Raw genomic sequence first — 22,915 nt, 5'->3', positions numbered from 1 at the left:
AAATACAAAAAGATCCAAGAGAAAAACAGAAAATAGAAACAGATGCTTAAGTCATCCAGATAGACATTAAAAAGCATTAATATGTTTAAGAAAATAGAAGACATGATGGAGATCTAAACAGGGAACTAAAATAATCAAATGTAACTTTCAAGATTAAAAAAATATATAATAAAAAGGAAAAAAATCAGCAGATGAGTTAACAGCAAAAGGAGAGAGGACTAAATAACTGGAAAATATCTCATTTGAAAATATCTAGACTAAAGCACAAATACATAAAATCTAGAAAATAGAGTAAGAATATGGGAGACATAATGAAAATTACTGACATAAATGTAATTGAAGTCCCAGAAAGACAAATGATAATGGTGAGGAAATATTTGAAATATGTTAATATAATAAAAAGATTCTGAAGCTGCCATAAAATCCCACATCCCAGACTCAGAACATGCTGCAAACCTCTTCAAAGATAAATACAAACAAAGCAACACCTTGGCAAATCATGATAAAATTACTGACATAAAAAACAAGAGAAAAATCTTAGAAGCAGCCAGAGGGAAATGAGTACATATGCCTTTCAAATGAGAAATGATAAGATTACCATGGAATTTTCAATAGGAAATAATGGAAGCCAAGAGACAATAGAATGATGGGGGGGAAAAAAACCTCCAATCTAGAATTTCACACCCAGTAAGTATGCCACTCAAAGACGAACTACGAAATGTTCACTCAAACAAAACTGACAGAATTCATAAATAGTGGACTGCACTAAAATAATAACCATTATAATAATAAAAGAGATGTTTAGGTTGCAAAGAAAAGTGTTTCCCAGGTAGAACCCTAAAAATGTAGAAAAGAATAAAGAGCAAGGACCAATACTCTAATACATACTGAGTCTATTACATAATAGAAATAATTTTATTATGTTTTATATACACATGGAAATAAAAGCATGACAATAAGAAATAAACAACAAAAACTAGAGAGACTAAGTGATAAACCATTGTATTAAATGTGGTAGGTATTCAAATGTGTAAGTCAACATTAAATGTGGTAATATCCAAGGTAATCACTAAAATATATTGTAATGGATTTATAAGCCTCAGACTAATAATGGTGGAAAATTCAACAATAAATAATATACCTGACATATTAAAAGAATGTAAGAAAATGAAGAAACAGGTAAATAGAATAGACTGGATGCTAGAGAAGATGTAGAGAAACGGGAACCTTCTTGCACTGTTGGTGTGAATGCAAACTGGTGCAGCTGCTCTGGAAAACAGTGTGGAGGTTCCTCAAAAAGTTAAAAATAGACCTACCCTATGACCCAGCATAGCACTGCTAGGAATTTACCCAAGGGATAGAGGAGTGCAGATGCATAGGGGCACTTGTACCCCAATGTTTACAGCAGCACCTTCAACAATAGCCAAATTGTGGAAAGAGCCTAAATGTCCATCGACTGATGAATGGAGAAAGAAATTGTGGTTTATATACACAATGGAATACTATGTGGCAATGAGAAAGAATGAAATATGGCCTTTTGTAGCAACGTGGATGGAACTGGAGAGTGTGATGCTAAGTGAAATAAGTCATACAGAGAAAGACAGATACCAGATACCATATGTTTTCACTCTTATGTGGATCCTGAGAAACTTAACAGAAGACCATGGGGAAGGGGAAGGAAAAGAAAATGTTAGAGAGGGAGGGAGGCAAACCACCAGATACCATATGTTTTCACTCTTATGTGGATCCTGAGAAACTTAACAGAAGACCATGGGGGAGGGGAAGGAAAAGAAAATGTTAGAGAGGGAGGGAGGCAAACCACAAGAGATTCTTAAAAACTGAGAACAAACTGAGGGTTGATGGGTGGTGGGAGGGAGGGGAAAGTGGGTGATGGGCATTGAGGAGGGCACCTGTTGGGAAGGGCACTGGGTGTTGTATGGAAACCAATTTGACAATAAATTTCATATTAAAAAAATTAAAATAAAAAAATAAAAATAAAAAAATAAAAAATAGAATAGATCAAATAGAAAACAAATGGTAAAACTGGTATACCATTAATTTCATTAAATGTAAATAGACTGGATATTCTAATTAAAAGGCAGAGATTGTCAGAGTGTAACTATGGCAAAAATTAAATCAAAATAAAAATAAAGTCATGCTTACAAGGTGCTCACCTTAATTATAAGGATATAGACAAGTTAAAGGTATGAAAAATAGCCCCTACACAAACACTAAACTAGATAAAGCTGGTGTAGTTATACTAATAGCAAACGAAGTAAATATTAGAGCAAAAAGCAAGATGTTATGATAAAAGGGAATGTCCACCAGTGAGATATAATCATTTCCTATTAGCCTATAAAGAAGGCAAAAACTGACATATCTAAAGTATATACAGAAAAATTCATATTCATAATGGGAGATTTTTAACATAGCTATCTCAGTAACTGACAAAAGTGGAGACATACATGAAAATCAATTTTTAAAAGAAAATTTGAACTACACTGTTAACAAATTTAATATAGTTGGGTGTGCATAGATTGTTTCATCTGGCTACTGAAAAAAATTTATTTTCAATCTTCATATGTCACTTGTTCTCAGATTATGGTGGGTTTAGCCTACAGATCTAGTAATTTATTTTTATGAAAAAAGATAACTAGACAATTCCTAAATATTTGAAAATTAAGTGAGAGCTTCTAAGTAATCATGAGTAAAAGAATAAGTCACAATGGGGATTAGAAAATATTTATCAAATGCAAATTAAAACATAACACAACACAACTCATGCAATGCAGCTAAAGGGAAATGCTTGGGGTGTCATGATTACAGATAAATTTACAGCATAAAATCAAATGTATGCTTAATGGTCTACAATTAATAAGCTTGCAATTTGTACACTCAAGAAGTTAAAACAAACCAGTAAATTTAATCTAAATAAAATAGAATGAAATAATAGTTAAGAACAGAATTAATAATGTGGTGTATCACATTGATTGATTTGTGAATATTGAACCAGTTCTGCAGCCCAGGAATGAACTCCACTTGAACATGGTGAATAATTCTTTTAATGTACTGTTGAATTCGATTTTCTAGCATCTTGTTGAGAATTCTTGCATGCAAATTCAGGGATACTGGCCTGTAATTCTCCTTTTTAGTGGCTTCTTGGATAGAGAAGATGTGAAATACTCAGTGATGAAAAAGAATGAAATCTTGCCATTTACAACAATGTGAATGGAACTAGAGGGTATTATGCTAAGTTAAATAAGTCAGAGAAAGACATTTCATATGATTTCACTCATGTGGAATTTGAGAAACTCAACAGATGAACATAGGGAAGGGAAGGAAAAATAAGATAAAAACAGAGAGGGAGGCAAACCATAAGAGACTCTTAAATACAGAGAACAAACTGAGGTTTTCTAGGCGGCGGGGACAGGGGGTTAAAAGGGGATGGCCATCAAGGATGGCATTTTCAGGATGAGCACTGGGTGTTTTATGTAAGTGATGAATCACTGGGTTCTACTCCTGAAGCCAAGACTATACTGTATGTTAACTAACTTGAATTTAAATTAAAAAAAAAAAGAAATAGAATTAATAAAACACAAAAACAGAAAATAGAAAAAAAACTGAGCCAAAAGCAGCTTCTTAAAGAAAGGTGAATAAAATTTAATACATGTTAACGAAACTGTTCGAGAAAAAAAAGGAAAAAGGAAAAAATTATCAATATCAGGAAAAAGGGAGGATATCACTATAGATGTGATGAAAAATTCCCAGAGATAACAGTCATGAATCTCCAAACACTGTTAAGTTAAAGAAGCCGGACTCAAAAAGCACATGCTAAATGGTATCATATATGAAGTTCTGAAACGAACAAAACTAATATATTGTGTTAGTAGTCAAAACAGCAGCCACCTGTAAGGTTCATTGTTTGGAAAGCCCTGGGAGTGGGATTTCCGGGGCACTGTTCTGCTCCTGTTCCAGGTAGTCTCTATGTCAGTGTATTCTGCTTGTGAAAATTCATTAAGTTGTATGTGATGTGTGCACTTTTCAATGTGTGTGTTATAGTTCAATGAAGTACCTATTTTAAAATAGAGATTGTGTTGTGAACTTAATAAAACTAATATAAAGTTTATGAAATAGACACACGTCATCTTCAAGATATGGGTCACTGATAAACCTGCTGAGTGTTCGGGCCAGGAATGTTTTACTTCTTCAACTGTAGTCTTGCATGAGAAACACTAGATGATTTTCTGATCAACAGAAAAATAGTGTCTTAAAAAAGGAAAGCTAGGGACGGACAAAAAGAAGAATGATAACGTCTCCCAAAAGCTGGGGAAGAACACTTAATCTGTTAGATTGTCTCCTGGATTTTATAGTCTTGCAAATTTTATGAACAATAAACATGAACAAAGTCCTTTTAAAAAAATGGAGTGAAATTGTTTGTAATTAAATTGAAGCATGTATAGGAAAGAGGACGTGGGACCAGATAAACTAAAACTGTAATTCTTAGCATCTCCCTCCCACTTCCCAGGGTGACTTCCAACCCTGATTGGAAAGAATGTTCTCAAAACTTGCAGCTTGTTCCCTACCTGGAAAGAGTGTTCTCTACACATTTTTCTTATTCATTATCAAGAAGACTTCAAGGAAGATGGTAGTTGTATCATAAAGGAACAGCCCTCATGCTAGATATCCAAAAATATAGGGTTGTAATCTTATTACATACCCTGATCATACAGACTATAAGACCCAGGAAAAATTACTAATATCTGTAAGTTTCCATTCTTTTATTTATAAAATAGGCATAATGTTGCCTATATTAAAGAGTTTTTGTGAAGCTCAATGTGGATGACGACGGTCAAGTTTGATGAGCTAAGAAATGTGTTGCCTTATATTTACTCGCAACAATAGGAATATCTCAGGTTTATCAGTTTAGCAACCCCTTTAGATTATTCAAGGTAACAGATACTTAAACAGAAGCAGATACATACAACCACTTTGCCAGGGGAATACCTACAAAGTCTCAGCATTAAGACTTCTGCTTGTTGGGCACCTGCATGGCTCAGTCAGTTAAGTGTCCGGCTTTGGCTCAGGTCATGATCTCATGGTTCATGGGTTCAAGCTCCACATCGGGCTCTGTGCTGACAGCTCAGAGCCTGGAGCCTGCTTCAGATTCTGTGTCTCCCTCTCCCTCTGCCCCATCCCCTACTTGCGCTCTGTCTCGCTCTGTCTCTTTCTCTCTCTCACTCTCTCAAAAATAAAACATTTAAAAAAAAAAGAATAAACCCAACATACAAGTATCAAAAATTCATTTTTGTGTTATATAGTTTCTTAACTGCAGTTTGAAATCTCATATCAGGATACGCAGTATATGGTTCATCCACATTTTCCCTCATGAAACAAGATGCTTGCCGCCAATATTGATACCACAGCCATGAAACCAGGATGTTTAATCAAATCACTTGTGTGTAATGCACTCTTTAAATGGAATCACCTTGGATACAGTACCAATAACCACAGAATAACCAACTCCCTGAAGCATAAAGGAATCCTCTTGGCTTATAATTATTTCCTTCACTAGGAAAATTACTATTTGCTGAGATTTTAACAAACGAATGTTTTTCCTGTTCCAAACTTTGTCATAGTTTTTGAGGCTCTGAAGTTTCATTAGCTCGTCACTAATTAGAAGCACCTCAGCCTGGCCTACTTTCAAAACCAGCACTTTTGATACACATCCGATTGCTTTATTCCTATGTTTGATAAATTCAACCTCTTAAAATTGAGAACCTCATTTCTTTAGTGCTTTTCTTTCTCTTCCAAAGCGAACTTGCTGTTGCTGTCAATTCTAATTGGTTAATATCCAACGGTTTTATTTTTCTTGTCCATCCAATGCTGCCACCTAGATTACTTCCTATTTTTTTGTTTGATTTCCTTTCCTTTATTGCTCTCTTTAAATACATGTTGATGGCTATTTAGGGGCATGAGATGCTGTTCTTTAAGAATATGTTCAATATTACTTAACAGAACTTAAAATGGAAGATTGAAATTCCTATGCACACCTTAACATTTGTTTGTGTCGCAGATCATGCTTGTGGAGATGATGATTGTGGCAAGTATATATATATTTGTGTGTGTGTGTTCATTTTGTTATACCTTTCTTTCTAGACTTGTCACTGTTTCTATATTTCCTCATTGAAGCTTTAATTCCTTTCAAATGGGTTTTAGCTTACTTGTTAGTACGACTGGGTCTTATGTGTTAAAGCTGTAAAAAAAAAAAAATTCTGTGCAGATGCCAACTCCAGAAAAGTTAATGAGGTTTGTTAAGATAAAACAAATCAAGTTATCTGAAAGAACTGAGTTCTAGATGTACTGGGAGGCATTAAACTGGCATTTACTAGAGACCTGAGCAGTCTTCTTTTTTTTTTTATTTCCTGTCTTAGTATTCACACCAGTGCATCTAGGAGAATAGTAGCTTTTATCTGCCAAAGGACAGAGTGGAATAATTACAGGGGTGGGGGATGGGAAGCTGAGCCACCAATTTTTAAAAATATATATATTTGGAATTAAACATACTTAGTTCTTTGTTTTTATGCTTCAGGTTGTATCTGTATCACACAGCATTTTTCACGCTAATTTTCTTATTTACACACATGTACAGCGTACTTTTTCACTCGCAAACACACACACACAGTGAGAGAGGATTCTTAAATGCGATTGTTTCAAACTTAACAACAGACAAGATTGTTGGATTGTAAATCTTAAGAGGCAGAATAAATATAGTATACAGAAATAATTAGCCAACTGTTTTCAGGCTGTAATTAGTAAACAGCCAAGAGGAAGCATGGAACCAAAGTAAATCAGAAGGCACAGGGCTGAAGAAGAATTGAGGAGATGGGATTCTGGGGCAGGGGAATAGGGCAGCAGACACTGAGAACAGACCATTGAGAGGATTGGTTCTGTTCCATAGATGCCTTTTAATGTAAGCACGAACCTGTGCAAAGGAACCTGTCTCTGCCTTGATTTTTTAAGGCTCAGCCCATGTGGGCTTCTAAACAAGTGAGAAAAAGAATTTAAAGCTAAATGATATCTCCCAAATCATCTTGTCTGACCTGCTGGTTGCATAGAAGTCCCTGTACATTCACAGACTCCTCTGAGTTGCTCAGCCAGTAGAAGGCAGAGGGAGGCCTTCTGTCTGGTGCCAGAGTCCACCCTCTTCCCATTAAGACCAGGGCATCACAGAGCCACTGTGTGTAGGGAGGGCTGGGCTGTACAGGGATCGTGGGAAATAATAGTGGCTAGAGGCAGTGCAGGTGAGATTGGGGTATATTTCGTTGCATTCACTTTTTAAGAAAAAAATCAACAAGCCTACCTCAGAAGACAATGACAGGCATCGTGTAGGGGGAGAAAACGAGGAAGAACAAACAGGATGAAGCCAGACAAGAACGATAACATTTCAGTTCATGTTAAACAGCTGTGATGTCACAAAGTGCTGTGTTTCCTTTTTCAAAAAGTGAACAAATAGGAATATTTATGCTCTAAACTAATGAATGTAGGGAGATGGTGCTAAAGTAATCTCTTGCTACTGTCATGGGGCAAAAGAAAAACCCACACAGATATGAAAATTTTACCTTTAGGCTGATTTAGTGGCATACACCTTGCAAAAAAGTGCTTAATATTGTACCATGAGTCTGTTTCACTTGACCACACAACAATAAAGCATCCGGAAAGTAAAATGAAAACAGTCATGGGAGCATTTGGATACCAGGGACATTTCTAATGATTAAAAATTGTGTTAGCTCAGCAGCAGTAGCAGAGGAAGAGGAAAACTTTGCTTATTAATTCCATATTCTCGAAACTTCAGCAGCTTTTATTACTTTCACAATTTTCCAAAATGCAAAGGCCTGGGGATGAAGAATATCAAAATTGACAAACATAAAATATTCCAAACCTTATAGGAAAACTTCAGCATTGCCACACAGTCTGTGGTGGCTCACTCCAAAAAGAAAATCTAAGAGACTACAGACTACGGAATGAATGTGTCTGAGCTCTGCTGTTCTCTACAATGTGTTGCCCTGGTGTCCCAAGCATCATATGGAAATGAAAAGTAGAGGCAGAGCCAAAGACACACTTCTGTGGGAGGTGGTTATCATGGGTGTGACAACACTGGCCCTCGCAGCCACTGAAGCACCCATGTTCCCCCATCTGGAACCTGTAAGAACGAACAGAGGAAAACCTTGTGGTTGACATTCTAGCCCATCCGGGGGATAAATCTAGGAAGACACTGGGATATAATGCTGAAAACTATTATCATCTAAGATCCGCTGGGTCAATTCTAAAAATATACACCCTATATCAGTTAGACCTGAACTGCATTCAAATACTACTTCTGCCAAATACAAGTCTCTGGAAAAATTACTTCATTTCCTCTCATCCATGAACATGAAAATAATACCACCTATTTCCTATCACTGGGAGAAGTAAGAGATGTGGGATATAATGCTTCTAATCCTAGCAGATGCAGGAAAGATGTTTGATTACTTTCCCTGCTTTTTCCTTTAATTGGTCAGGCATGAAGCCAAGACAAATACTTCTGTCTTGTGTAGACTTGTCCAATTTCCTCATCCCTCCATTCAAGGCAGAACCCGGCTCCAGAGAGAAGGGAAACGGAAGAGGCCATCTTCTCCTCACCAAGGCTGGCCTCAGCATGAAATTCTCTTCATGAAAACAGCTTCCATGTCATTTGCTGGCATAAGGATGAGGTAATTATTGAACAATGTAAGCCACAGAAATGATTAAGGTGCTCGTGGCATTTACTTATGCAGAGAGATTAATAGAGTTAAACAATTGTAAGTTGGCCAAATGGTAAGGAGGATAAAAAGCCATGAACAAATATTTAAAGGGCATAATGTAGCTAGGGCTAGGCAGAAATTATTTACATAAATTTAAGGAGATAAAATGAGGCATGTGAAGGAATAAAAAGACATCAAGCGATGAAATTCTGACTATTTTAAAGATGTTTTCAAAAAGGAGAAAATCATTGGATTCTGAAGAAAATGAACAATTGCCCATCAGACATTCAAGAGTTTCCTGAGAAAAGACACTGTATTCACATCGTAGTTACTGAACTCGGTGGTACATCTTGCCTTGGATAATCTAACAAGAGGAAATAATAGAACTCTATGAATTTACTCCCTGGTTCTAATTGCCAGCACTTTGCACTTCTCCTATCTCAAAAGCTGTTTGTCATTCCAACAGGGGATTTTTTTAATCAAAAATGCAAATGTAACAAAGTAACCTTAACTTTGTCACCAGATCACATAACTGTGTATCTACATACAATAGGTAGATACGTAAGAGAACCCATTAACATTACTTAAAACTGAATATATCAGTGAAAGCATTTCATATACAGAAAATGAACTGTTAAATGGCCCTTCTTACATTTATAACTATTTCTTTCTGTATAATGCTTGAATATGAGTGATGTTTATCATTAAGCAAATTAACCAAATATTTTAATTTTCCAATCACTACTGGCTATGCTAGTAATTCAAGATTTTGTAAAACAGTGGTTGCTTAATCACAAATCTATTATATTTGAATGCAAAGACAAAAAAGGAAAGACTAACTCTTAGACGATTCAAATTCTCTGTTTTATGAAGACAGGTCGCTCGGACCCAATACAAATATATGTGATGAAAATAATGTTCTTCCCAAGTAAGGAAACATTAAGCATTGCCTTCTAATGAATGTACCTGAGTGCCAACTGAGTACTAATAGGGTTTGGCAGGGTGTCATGTTGTATGATCACAATAGTTAACATGTTATCATAATTGTAAATACAGACCTATCATAACTGGGAAGAGATGATCAGCACGAATGGTTTTCATGGGGTAAATGATATGTTAAAAGTATTTTTATGCTGACTTTACCTAATTGTAGTAAAAACTACACGTTTATTATGAAAAGTTGAATTTCAAGTGCTGTACAAATAGGATTAAGGGCTAAAAGATTAAACCTTTGGGTCTGACCACTTGCAGGTTGTTGGAGACCTTAAGAAGAACAGCTTATCGGTGGGAGCAAAAACCTGATTTAGAAAGGGTTCAAGAGAGAACAGGAGAAGAGAAATTGGAGATCTATTTTTCAAGGAGTTTTGCTGACAAAAGACAATTGGTTTAATAGCTAGAGAAGAATGCATAATCATGAGGAGATTACTTTTTAAGATGGGATAGGTCACAGCATATTTATATTCTGATGAGAATTACACTGTAAGATATGAAGATTATATGATGCAGAAGAGAGAGGGGCACTATTGCACTGGTGTCCCTGAGAAGGAGAAAGGATCTATCCCTCAATTTGACGAGGTCTTAATTTTAAATAGGAGTATTAAGAATTCATCTCTAAGTTCAGGAAGAAAAAGGAGTAAATGGTTAGATACGCAGATAGGCAGTAGTGAAGTGTGTGAAAATTTATTTTTCATTATTTCTATTTTCTCAGAGAAATATAGAAGTAAGAGCATAGTTGAGAGGGGTATGGGGGAGGAAGTACAAGAGACAGGGAAGAGAGAAGGTATGAAAATCATCTGGTTAAGTAGAAAGTGATTTTTTGTTAAATGTACCAAGGGCCCACTTGATGTAATTGACTACGAACTTAAAGTAGGAACAACCCATGTGTATGCATGTTTTCTCTTCAGCTGAAACCATCTGTGTATGTGCAGACACAAAGTAGGTTGACAGTTGGATTAACCAATTCATTTCACCATTAAGTAAGGTAAACAAGAAAATAAAAGCCATATAAGTCAATAAAATATCCAAATAACATATGACTAGATTTGTAAGTTTGTTTCAGAGATAAATATTCACCCATGTGCAATTTTTATAAAGCGAATAATACAATTTACACACAAATTAGACTTGACTACCTTATGTTCTTCTGGCATCAGTATTAAGAACAAGATCTGAGAACTCATTAGAAAATACATATGAACCATTGTGTTAATTCAAAAGCAGCATACAACACACAGTATCTAGGTTTCTAACAGTCTGAAATTTTCATGATTAATTTGTGACTCTGTAATCTTAGTGGTTTGCTTTAGTTCATCATGTACAATGAGGCCAATAAGGAATGTAACCAATAAACATCTCATTAGAAATGAGAAATGTCTAAAATATATAATCTAGGAAAATTAATAAAAAATTAATGAAAGACTTAACATGAAATTCATTATATGCTAATGAAAGCACTCCAAATTAATCCTTTTCAGAGTTTCAGGTCAATGTTATAATTCACCAAGGAGACAACATCAACGAGTGTCTCATCCAAACACTTGTTGGGAAATCAAAGCTACATCCCTATGTGAAAAACATCATGGCAAAATTGCCAAAACCCACAAATGTCTCCACTTCCAGGCAAGCTTTCTTACATCCTCAATTTTAAAAAGTTAATAACACACTATTCCTTGAATCCAATCAACAGATATATACATTGAATGTCTACTACATGCCTTAAAGTTAGGTGTCTTTCATTAATTATGAGTTCACAACATTATGAAGAATGGGAAGGGTAAAGTAGGGGGAGAATAGAGGATTTAGGGACAGGCAGATTTGTTTTTGAAATGTTTGTGTTATTTGCTCGGTGTTAAGTCTTTTGGCAAAATGCAAATTCCTTGAGCCTCAGTTTCCTTTGTGCTGCAAAATGGTGAAGTATCTCACCTAATTGAGATAAGAAATAAAGTATGTGACAATTGAGAACTGGGATTTGTTAGGAGCAGGGACTCTGGTGTCAGCCTGGCAACCTGGGTTTCAATCTCAGCTCCACTCTTTGAAGATATATGAACTTGGGCAATTTACTCAAACATTTTTTGTTTGTTTCAGATTCCTCATTTATAAAATGGATGGGTAGATAGTATTAGTGTATCATCCATTAATAGGTAATTTAGGGTATCAATGGATAGATAATGTAATGTACCTACCATATAGATTTGTTGTAAGGATGAGATAGTACTCAGTGTGAGAGTTCCTGACACAGAGTGCCATACAGGCAGGTGATAAATGTATTAATAAATGTCCAGTCAATGATAACCATTGCTATGTGGCAGTGATTTCAACGTCACTCTATGTTACATGTATATCTTGAGAAATAATACAACTTTTCATTCATTCAGTGAATTCTTGTGCAATGTTATTTATGTGCCAGGCACTGGTAAGACACTGACTTTTAAGTGGCTATACCCCATCATACATATGATCCTGTCATACCATAAGGGTCCCCATTAAACCTGATACCCAGGAACCATGAGAGTGAAGGTTGAAACACACACAAAAATATTTCACACAATACAGCTTTATGAAAAGAGTCTTTTGTCTGAATGACAAAGTAATAACTATCATAAAATGTTTTTATAAGGTGTCTAGATTCCTACTACCACTCCCTACTGCTATCCTTCCAGTAAACACTAAATAGTAACATAGCCACATAATCTGAGTTTCTTAAAATGAACATTGGAATCTTTATAGGTAAAATTTCTAAATTAGTTGTTTCTAGTCATGTTAACACACTGTGATTGACTTTAAATTGCATCAATCTTGCTAAAATTGTCTTTTATATGTTTGAGTTTACCATTATGCTTTTGTTTTTGTGTTTTTCCACTTGAATGCTAGTGACAACATTTAAAACATCATATACAAATTTTTCTTATTGAAATATCATAGTCTGTTTTGGCTAAAGCTTCTCACTATTGGGGGAGAAATTTATACAAAATATACCTAGAAAGAAACCTAGATTCACAAAACTAAATAGATTAATCAGACTGAAAAATGTCATCTACCTTTTCCTTTGAATTCTTGCCATTATTTTGAAGCTAAGCAAATAAAATCTAAAAGACATCATTTTACACTGAAGAGAGGGGAGGAGAGGTTCATGTCTACCTGAAAACAATTTTCTTATGGTAACATTATATAGATTAAAATCATTATGAAAATAATTAAATTTGTGGGCTAAACGTAGAACTACACTAATAATTCTAGTAATTTGAAATGTAAAGTGAAACCGGTAATTAATAATGGTAACCTGGTGGGGAATTTAGGGGGACTGGTGCTCCTGAAATCTTTTATGACAAAATGTCAAAGGATTTCTTCACTACTAAACAGTATTATTTTCTCAATACACATAAACTCAATCTATGAATCTAACTCAACCCAAAGCAAATCATCTTACCTAAACTTACTCACATCTTACCCAAGCTACTATGCTATCTTACACTTCACTCACTGCATCATTTCTTAATTTATTGCACCACTATGGTATTGACCATTTTCAGACACCTAGTGAAAATGTGCAAGGTTGAAATTACAATAATTAAGAAGAAATGCATAAGCAAGCAAGGTCAACTTTTTAAAAAAATCTCAAACATTGTTCTGTTTATCAATTCAGCAACATTCCCATAAGGTCTCTCATTTAGGAAATGTAGAGAAAACTCTACATTTGACAAAATATCCTTGTTAAAAAATTAGACGTCTCAATTTAGAAAAAAATCTATGATTTTGTCTTACCTTAATGCAGCTAACAAATAATAAAATTCTGATTGTCAACAAGTTAGCAACAGGTATTATCAAAAGACAAGTAGGAAGACTTCCATGTACATGACCTTAGAAAACTAAAAAAATACACTTCCCAAAGAAAAGAAGGATGATACGTAGGGGGGAAAATATTCTCTTGTTTTATTTTGACCTAAACAGCCGACGTAAGCAGGTGGTCTGTACTTTCACGGGGTAATGGCTCTGAAGCAGTAGCACAAAGAACAATGGTCTTTTGATGGATTACTCTTTGCTATTGATTATTTCCTGAGAAGGTGGTCACACCTTCCCTTACATAACATTTGGCAAGAAGACCACTTTTATAACTGATGGGTTTCACTATCCCACTAGAGCAAAGCAGGTTTGTTGATGTAGGTGTACAAATATCTCTGCTTTTTACATTACAGAATAACTTGAAAACAAATTTAAAGTAGCTCCTTTTCACTTCTTGTTTCTTAAGACATCCTGTAATTTATATTAGGTAAAATGTGTTAGTAAGAAACCCACACACCTACTGATTAAACCATACATGACACATGATACCATGGCTCCTATGACGGTAGCCAAAAAAAAAGTAGATTTCAAGAAACAATTGTATTAGCCACACTAAAAAATTTGAAAGGGTATTGCCTTACAAGAATAAAGTTTCTTGTTTTGGTTTAAAAATTAAAAACAAAAATATAGAACTTTTAGGATAAAGTGTTCATTATATATCATTGCTTGTAGTTTCTATTTGAATTTTCACTTTCAATAAAAAAAATTAAGATTCTAAAAAAAGCTATTTACAAATTATTGGTTTCCTTGTGTCCTCTTCTTTCTTTAGCTAAATTAATAGATAACATAAATATCTATTTTCATAAATTAGTTAAGCCTTAAAGTGAGGTTGGTCATATTCTTTGATTTTTGAGAATAACTCACAAATATGTAATCACCCTAGTCCCTTAAAAAAGGAGATAAGTTGTGTGTGTGTGTGTGTGTGTGTGTGTGTGTGTGTGTGTATACGTGTATATACATATATACATGTGTATATATATATATATATAGAGAGAGAGAGAGAGAGAGAAGAGAGGGAGAGAGAAAGTGAAATATATACTTGAAAATATATACTTTTAAAATGGTCTATTTAGAGCACTGTGGTTCAGTAACATTCTTTTATCTTTGGACCTGGTACCTTCCTTATTTCACTTCAATTCAAGGGCAATGCCAAGTACCTAGGACACGGCAGACACTCGATCAAGATTTGAGAGTCTATGAAAGTGCAGAAAACACAGACTTTGCTCTGAATGACAATCAATCACATCTTGGGATGTGGCACAATTAATTATTTTCAGGCATAAACAATGGCAGTGAGGTATAAAATGCCACAAGAGGAGTATTCTTACTTCACCACAATGAGGGAAGACTTCTTAGAGGTGATGGCATTTTCTCTAAGCTTTAAGAAATGGAGACAATTTCAACAGGTGAAAATAGAAGACAGACGATTCTATACACAGAGTAAAGCACAAACAAAAGAACAGGAATTTGAAAGCATGTGGCTAATTTTGGGAACTTTGAAAGGTGTTTGGAGTCTATGGAGGTAAGGAAGGTAGAGAGATAAATTTGGAAAGGTGGGGTACTCAGGGTTCCCACACAATCACCAAAGCCATCTTGTAAATTCCTGTCCTTTACAAGAGGACAAAATGGTACAACAGGTACTCAATTGGTACAAAAATGACCCTTCCATGGTGGGGGGGCGGGCGGGGGGGGGGGAGATGATCAGAGTGGGGGATAGAGCTAAAATAAAAACACATAAGTAAATATAAGCCATATCATTATATTAAATAAATTCCTAATTTAAAAAGCATGAAAAGGGAAAAAAGGCCCTACATTTAAGATATATATGTCTATTACTCTTCTCAAAACACAAAATGTGGAGCAATTTTTTATTCTGTTTGCCAACATGTCAAATGTATTTGAATTTACCTGTTGAAATGTAAACTTCAGCCAAAATGGCCTACAATACAAGATGACAGTGTACTTAGTGTCTATACCTCCTCTGCTTCTCTCGAAGCCCCAACTCAGTGGCTTCCATTGTTCTTCTCAGATGTCAGCTCTCAACCTGGAGTTCTTAGTGTGGCCCAACCTGCATACTTGATCTAATCAAGTTTCTCTCCACCTCCCTTGCCCCTGAAGCCTCCACCTCAGCCCTCTTTGTTCTTTATAGGACAATCAGTTTCCTAATTTCTTATTAATTTGTTCCTTTCCATATGCAATGACTTTCTACCCCATATTTGTAACCTCCATGATGGAAGGGACTTCATTTGTTCTACTCATTGCTCTATACAGAACACCTAGAACAGAACCTGACATATTAAGAAGATTCAATAACTCTTTGTCAGATCAATGACATTTCAGTATGAAGATATATGAAATTGTTGTACCTAAAAGTGGTATCTTTAAATGAACAAATCAGATTTTTAAAATTTCCTGAGGGCAATTCTTACTCAAAGAGTGAGTTTGGAGGTAAAGGTAACTTTGCTTAAAAATATTTTCTTAAAGATCATTTAATTAAATAATGAAACAAATATATATATATATCTATATATATATATGTATAGATATATAGATATACATATGTATATATATATAGATATATATATATACACACACACATACACATATATAGTTATGGTTATATGTAATATAAAATCATATAATTATATATCAATATATAATTTATATAATATAAAGTTTTAATATTGATTTGGCTTCAATTAGTAATAACAAATTAATGTTTGATGTTCCAGGGATATATCTATATTTTTCTTCACAAGAGAATATATTTCTTTATATATGAGAAATATAAAGAGAATAAAAGGAAAGGTCTTGATCACATTTCTTTTTAGCCTATCTTCTGTTCCATTTTCCCATGGAAAATAAGAGAGCAAAAGTGACCTCAAAAATGTTTTTCTTACAGATCATTGATGCACGCATATCATTTTGAACTCATGAATACCAAGAGCGCAGTCAGGGTTGAAATGGTATAACAGACCATTAGGAAACTCAGATATCTTCCCATACCTGGAAAAAAAGTATATCCCCATCTTATAATACAGAAGCGTAAAGCACACCCTCCTTCATACTATGACAAAACATGTATTGTCCATATTTATAAAATTATCTGCTGGTTGTATATTTAAAGAAGACACAGTAAGTTTTAATCATTGTTTATATCAGAGTAATCTTATTTAGAAGAGAATAGGTTTATTTACTTCAAGTAGATGGCATATTTGGAGCTCTACCTGGTGAAAACTGTGTTCTAAAACATAATCTGATTTAAAAAGGGGGGCAAAGCAAACACTCTAAGTCATGATAATGTGACCCTTCATGGATCAACAATGTTTAGAACAACTGAGTTGCTCTTATAATACAAAGGTTTGCTGGATAAGGCTCTAGGCTAAAGTGGAAAATTAAAACCCATTTTTCTTAATAGCTTTTACACTCATTTGAAAATATTGTCCCCAAATACTTCATTAAGTCATATTATATTTATGCAATTAGGTATTATATCTGTATAATTTTATCTCCCTTAGAACTGCCATTCTAATTTTCCTCCAATGTTTGCCTTTTAAGTTTGATTCTAAGAGCAAATAATCTCCAATTTCCAATGTCATGATAAGCTCTTGTCCTTTAAAACCATATAGCTATGGCCTTAAAAAAAAAAAAAAGAAAGAAAAACAAACAAGCATTAAAACTTTTGGTCATAAATTTGCAAATGTGTAGAACACACACACTCACATGGATGCACATGTAAAACATATGCTTCTGTCCCCTGTGTTTGGAACAACAGGGTATTTAAAACAAATACAGCTGGGCACCAAGAATATAACGTGCTGGGCAAACATATACTCCTATTAATGTAAATATATTCTTCGATGTTTCCTGCCAAGCCCCCTTAGTTATGAAAAGCAAGCAAGCTCCATTTCTCCCACAGAACACCCCACATAGTCTCAAAACAATCGCCCTTAGCAACTGGATGTGGAAGCAAGCAGAGATGAACAAAAGCCGCGGGGCTCCGGCTCCTAAGTTGCCTTCTCAGACCCTGACATTTTACAGCAGCAAAAGCAGGTCATGCTGGGCACTAGTTGTTTCTCGAAAAAAAAAAAAAAAAAAAAAAAAAAAAAGATGTGTAGTAAGGCAACTATTCTAGTCATCTGCATGTAGTAACTGCTTGTTTTGCCTCATGTAATTCGTGAGTCCTTGAATTTAAACTGAAACATGTTAGGGATGTGTGTACCTCGCCAACCCCCCTCCCCAATTCGGGCTCATTCTTCCTCACGCTGCGCCCCTCTCCGCATCCCAAGATGTGACCTCAGGCTTCAGCGCGCTCAGTGCTGCCCGCTTAGCAGCGTTTGGGTAAATCTCAATTGAACCAGCCCTTAGTTCACACACACCCTCTACTCACTTCTCAGACACCGGCCCCTGCGGAGGGCGCGGTGGAGATCGCCACATTTCGCCAAGGTCTGGGACCCTAGGATGTTTCCAGGAGAGCTGGGAGGCCAAGTGAGGCCAGACACACAAATTCATGACCCCTCGGATCAGACTGGAAGCAGCCAGCGAGACCCCGAGGTGCTGCGGGGGATCTTTCCCTAGCATTCTAGACTCAGACGCTATATCCCCGGGGGAAGCCAAGACCCCCCCCCCCCAGAGTAGAAAGATTTTCCCTGGAAGCCAGCCCACATGAGACTCGGGGAGCAAGAGGCAGCCGGCGAAGAGCGGGCCAACTTGCCGGCTCCTGGCGGGGTTTTCAGTGGCTACAGGTTGCCTGAGAGCAGGTTCCCAGCTCCCACGGCCAGGCGGAAGGCGCTCGGAGCGCTCGGAAGGGGACTTAGGGGGTGTGGGGGGCACTGAGAGACGGAGGGAGGTAAGGAGGAGCCCGAAGAGACACCGGGCAGGTGGGGAGATGGGAGAGATCCGGGGGCGCACCTCCCAACAGTGACCCACACAGACCTTGGCGCCGCAACCTGCGCTTCTTGAGGCCGAAGATGCGCACTTTGGAGAAGATATCCACCAGGTTGCCGTTGCAGAGCCCGCGGTTCTTGCTGGGGCTGCTCCGCCTCCTGCTGGCAGACGGCCGGTCCCAGTGCTGCTCCCGCGCCTGCCGCTTCTGGCGGATCAAGCCGCTGGCGATGGCCGCGGCCATGGTGGCCCCGGGAATGGGTCCGGGGAGGGAGGGGACCGAGGGAAGGGGAGCTGGGGACACGGGAGAGGGAAAGGGCGGCGCAGACGGCGGCTCGCCCTGGACGAGGCGGGGGGAAGAGGCCCGAGGGGCTGGGGAGAGGGGTAGGGGCGCTCAGTCCCGACTCGGACCCATCGCCCTCTCCGCGGAGCGCCGGGCTGGGCGCGCAGGTGCTCCCGGGACGCGGCGGGGCGAGCCCCGGGAGCCGAGGTCGTGTCGGCCGCCTCCCGGCCGCGTCGGAGCCGGGAGTGGGGCCGGGGCTGCGGGCACCGCCTCTCACCGCGCGCCGCCGGAGCCCTCTCGGGGGCCGCCACTGCCACTCGCACTGCCTTCTTGCCTCGCCCCCCTCCCGGGCTGGAGGTAGAGCCCGCTGCCTTCTTCCAGGGCACGGGATGGAGGGCAGGTCCCGGCCGGGTCTCGGCGCGTGCGTCCGTCTAGGGCAGGCTAGGCAGGACTCAGCGCCGGGCTTGCGCTGCCCCCCGGCCGGTGCCGCCGGTGCCGCCGCCGCCGCCCGCTCTCGGGTTCTGCCGGTGATTGTCAAGTGCTTTGGAAATCAGCATCTGGGGAGAGCAATCTTCTCCCCGGAGATCTCTAATCAAAGCGCTTCGTTCCCACCCCACTACACCTCCCTCCCGTTCCCCTCCTATGTCTTTCTTCAGAAAGAAAGAAAAAAATATATATATAGTAATGATTTAAAATAATAATAATAATAATAATAATAATAATAATAATAATAATAGAAAGCTAAAATGGATTCCGGGGGGGGGGGTGCTAAGAGGCTGAGCCAGAGCAGGTGGGGTTGAAGGAATATCGGTGCGCTTTTTCTTAGATGAAACTCGCAGGTTTCCGAGGCTTCCGCGGCTTGGCCAGGGCTTCTGAATCTTAACGTGTCTCCTGGTCCCCAGAAACTCTGGGCTGCGGTTGGAGGGCGAGGTGGTTTCCGCCCTCCCTGCTAATCCCTTCAGCGCTGAAACCCCTCCACCCCAGGAAGGAGGAGGAGGAAGCAGGGAGGAGAGTGTGTCCCGAGGAGGGAGGCGCCTCCACTCCTTATCCAGTCTACCCAAACTTGCTGGACTCTCCCTCTTGCTGTCATTTTGAGACCATAACACCGAGCAAAAAGGAGGGGGGTGGGGAAGGTGAGAAGCTATGCTAAGGTTGTACGTATGGAAAGACCCCTTTCCCAAATTTGCTCTCTAGCATTCAGAGATGCCAGCCGCTGTAGCTGCTACAAAGCAGCAGCTGGAGAGGATAATTGCCCGATAGCACACTGAAGAAGTCACCGCAGAAATATTAAGGGTGGGGGACGGTGTCACAGTATTCCAGGGACAACAAAAAGCAGCCAGACTGAGGAACACTCCAATTTGAGCTGTTGTCTTTGGCGTCCCCTGGTAGAGAAGCTCTGTCAGGGAGCGAAGCCATATGAACTGTGTCTGAAATTCAAATACAACAGCTGCTGCCTCCTCCCCTTGACTTCCTGTCTGTGTCCTGGCAGTGTTCTGTCTTGGATAACTGAAAATATAAAGGTCCAAGAGGAAGGGAGCAAGTGGAGGGCACCCTAGGAAGGAAGGTTGAGAGAGAAACACTTCATGCTTGGATGAATACAGATCTGTGGTTTCTAGGATACACTCGGAGTGACAGAGCCAAGTGTAGAATTTGCTCCTGTGGTTTAGTACCTTTTCCTCTTCCCTTTAAGCTGTTTGGCTTTGTCATTACAGGTAGGTAAAGAAAAGAAATGCAAAAACTAGACTTCTCACAATCCAGTGTTAGGAAGGATGGAAGAAAGAAGATTCATCTGGTAATCAAGAGATTTTTAACAATCACTTCGGTGGTGACTGTTTAGAGCTGGAGAGAGGAGAGGCACACTCTGGAAGCAGTCCTAGGAACAGTTCTGGACCAACACACACGTTCTCTTTGTCTCAGGAATAGGCAGTTAAGTCCCACAAAGACTTGCAACCAGGCAAGTGGGAGAAGCTCATCCGAGGGTTGATTACAGACTAGACACCTTCTGCTCTATAGAACTTATCCACAGCCTCTCCATGTAAGCAATTAGTTCTCATCTGTTACTCATTGCATTTACTCCACATTAACTAGTAAGTTTCTTTGGTGGAAGAAAATTTAAAGGAAGTGTGTAGATTTGGGTCCAATGCAATTATCATTGGCTTTAGGATGATGTATATTATATTTAACATTTAAGAACATACTCTGTAAGCTCATTTTCAAAACCTTGCTGTGTTATATCTACAAAACAACCACAATTATTAAAAGGAATAAGCAGAAGTAATTTTGCCAGAAATTTGTAAACCGTAATAACCCATGAGATAGTAAAAGTAAAGAGGTGTTTTAACTATTTTGCTCTGTCTCTACCACTTTGTTTTCTGTTTTAGTGTCTGCGTTCTTATATTTTCACTAAGTGTGTATTTATGTTGTTTTGCCACGTTCCTGCTAAAAAAGGAAGGGTCATTCTGCAAAGAATGGCTATTTAAGTGTGTCTTTTTAAAAATTCACTGAAATAAATACCAATGAACATAAAGAGTAGGTACTCCTGCCTTACATTATTGAAGAAAGGTCATTTGGACATTTCAGACTTTATAGATTGGAATTTCCAAATGACTTTACAATTAAAATAAACATATTTATCTAAAGCAAGTGGTGAGTTTTTCAAAGAAGCAAAACGTTAAGTACAGTGACCTCTTACATCTAGTACAACATAATCTAGTTTGCCTTGAAAGGTTTTTTTACCCTATGACATATATGTCTGCTATATTAATTTGGACAGATTAAGATTAAGCTTCTTCTTATTATATCTGTGTTAATGATTTCCTTTCCAGGCATTTTCTTATAATGCAGTCTTTTCCCCAGCTCTTTGGATTGGGTAATTAATTGGGAGGTCGGTTTTTTGGCTCCTTCAGACCCCTCCTTTCACTGTTCAGTACCCTCCGGATAAGGCTGCGATTCAGCACCGCGGACAGAGATCCTGACCCGGCCCTGGGGTAGCTCTCTTAGCAAAAGCAAGTTCCCCTGAGTGAGGAGCGCTGGCTGGCTAGGAGAGTCTCTGATAATCTCCTCTCTTAAAAGCAGCTTTCCACCTTTTTTTTTTTTTTTTCAAGGTGGAAAGGAAATTAATCCTCACAGCTTCCACTAACATTAATAACACTCCTCGTAGCATCAAGCCTTTCAGCTCTTTGATAACGAGAAATACTCTTTCTTTCCTGATGCTTTCCGCCCTGGCACAGCGTGGGGGACAGCAGGGTTCTCAGACTCAGGGCGTCTATGCAGACTGTGAATTTCACAAGCCTGTGTGTGTGTGTGTGTGTGTGTGTGTGTGTGTGTGTGTGGTTTCCTGTTTTAAGGGAGCTTGGGGTGGAGGCAACATTGGGATAATCAAGGTCCTTTAGCTTAATCCCTGTGTTTTTCTTTTACCTCCCCAAAACGCTGTTTAGTTGTTTACAGATCAAGGAGGTAAGGGAAAGAAAACGCAAGAGAGCCATCTACTGTTTTAAGCTGTGATAAAAGTGTGTGCAAAGCTAGGGTGAAAACCCTTTCTGGGAGGGTGAATACAAATTCATATCTTGCTCTAATTCAGGAAATGATTTCTCATTCATGAGAACCACCCTCCCCCCCCCGAGTTATTAATTTCACCTTTGACTTTGTAAAAACAAACAAAAGTACCTTCTAGGTAGAGTGGCTTCTGACCAGGCTGTCAGTAGTCTAAAGTCTGATTTCACAGTCTTGGTTCATTTCCTAACTCTGCTACTTCCCGGCTGTATAATGACCTCTAGTATGTTGCCTTAGTCTGTCTCAGCCTCAGTTTCTTCATCTCGAAAATTGAAATGATAATAGAATCTCCTTTTAAACTCTTGTGAGATCAAAGTTAGTAAATGAATGTAAAGATCCTAGTACAGTGTCTGACACTGTTAAGGTGCTCAAAAATGATAGCTCTTTTTATCATTATTATTTTCCAGATCACTCATTCCTATCTTGTAAATTATTTTCCAATTTCCATGCTTTTTTCAATATAAAATTATATGTATTTTCAATTGTATTTCTTCATGTCCTAAAAGGGTTCATAATAAGATTTAAAGTATTCAGTGTATATATATATATATATATATATATATATATATATATATAT

General features: G+C 38.0%; 1 protein-coding gene across 4 annotated transcripts in view; it reads right to left on the bottom strand.

Moving 5' to 3' along the window:
- Nucleotides 1-22,915, bottom strand: part of FGF14 (fibroblast growth factor 14) — a 617,422-nt gene that overhangs the window by 156,944 nt on the left and 437,563 nt on the right. The window contains exon 1 of one of the 4 annotated variants that reach the window (XM_040487124.1): nucleotides 18,555-18,802. The exons of the other annotated variants lie outside the window; for them this stretch is intronic. Coding sequence (XP_040343058.1) covers nucleotides 18,555-18,747 — 193 coding nt within the window. The 5' untranslated portion in view covers nucleotides 18,748-18,802. Of the gene's footprint in view, nucleotides 1-18,554; nucleotides 18,803-22,915 lie in introns of those variants that run through there. 4 annotated transcript variants of the gene reach the window in all.

This window comes from Herpailurus yagouaroundi, unplaced genomic scaffold (assembly GCF_014898765.1).
Source record: "Herpailurus yagouaroundi ecotype Mexico unplaced genomic scaffold, PumYag 164, whole genome shotgun sequence".
Classification (NCBI taxonomy): Eukaryota; Metazoa; Chordata; class Mammalia; order Carnivora; family Felidae; genus Herpailurus; species Herpailurus yagouaroundi.
This window is presented reverse-complemented; position numbering and strand designations above follow the sequence as displayed.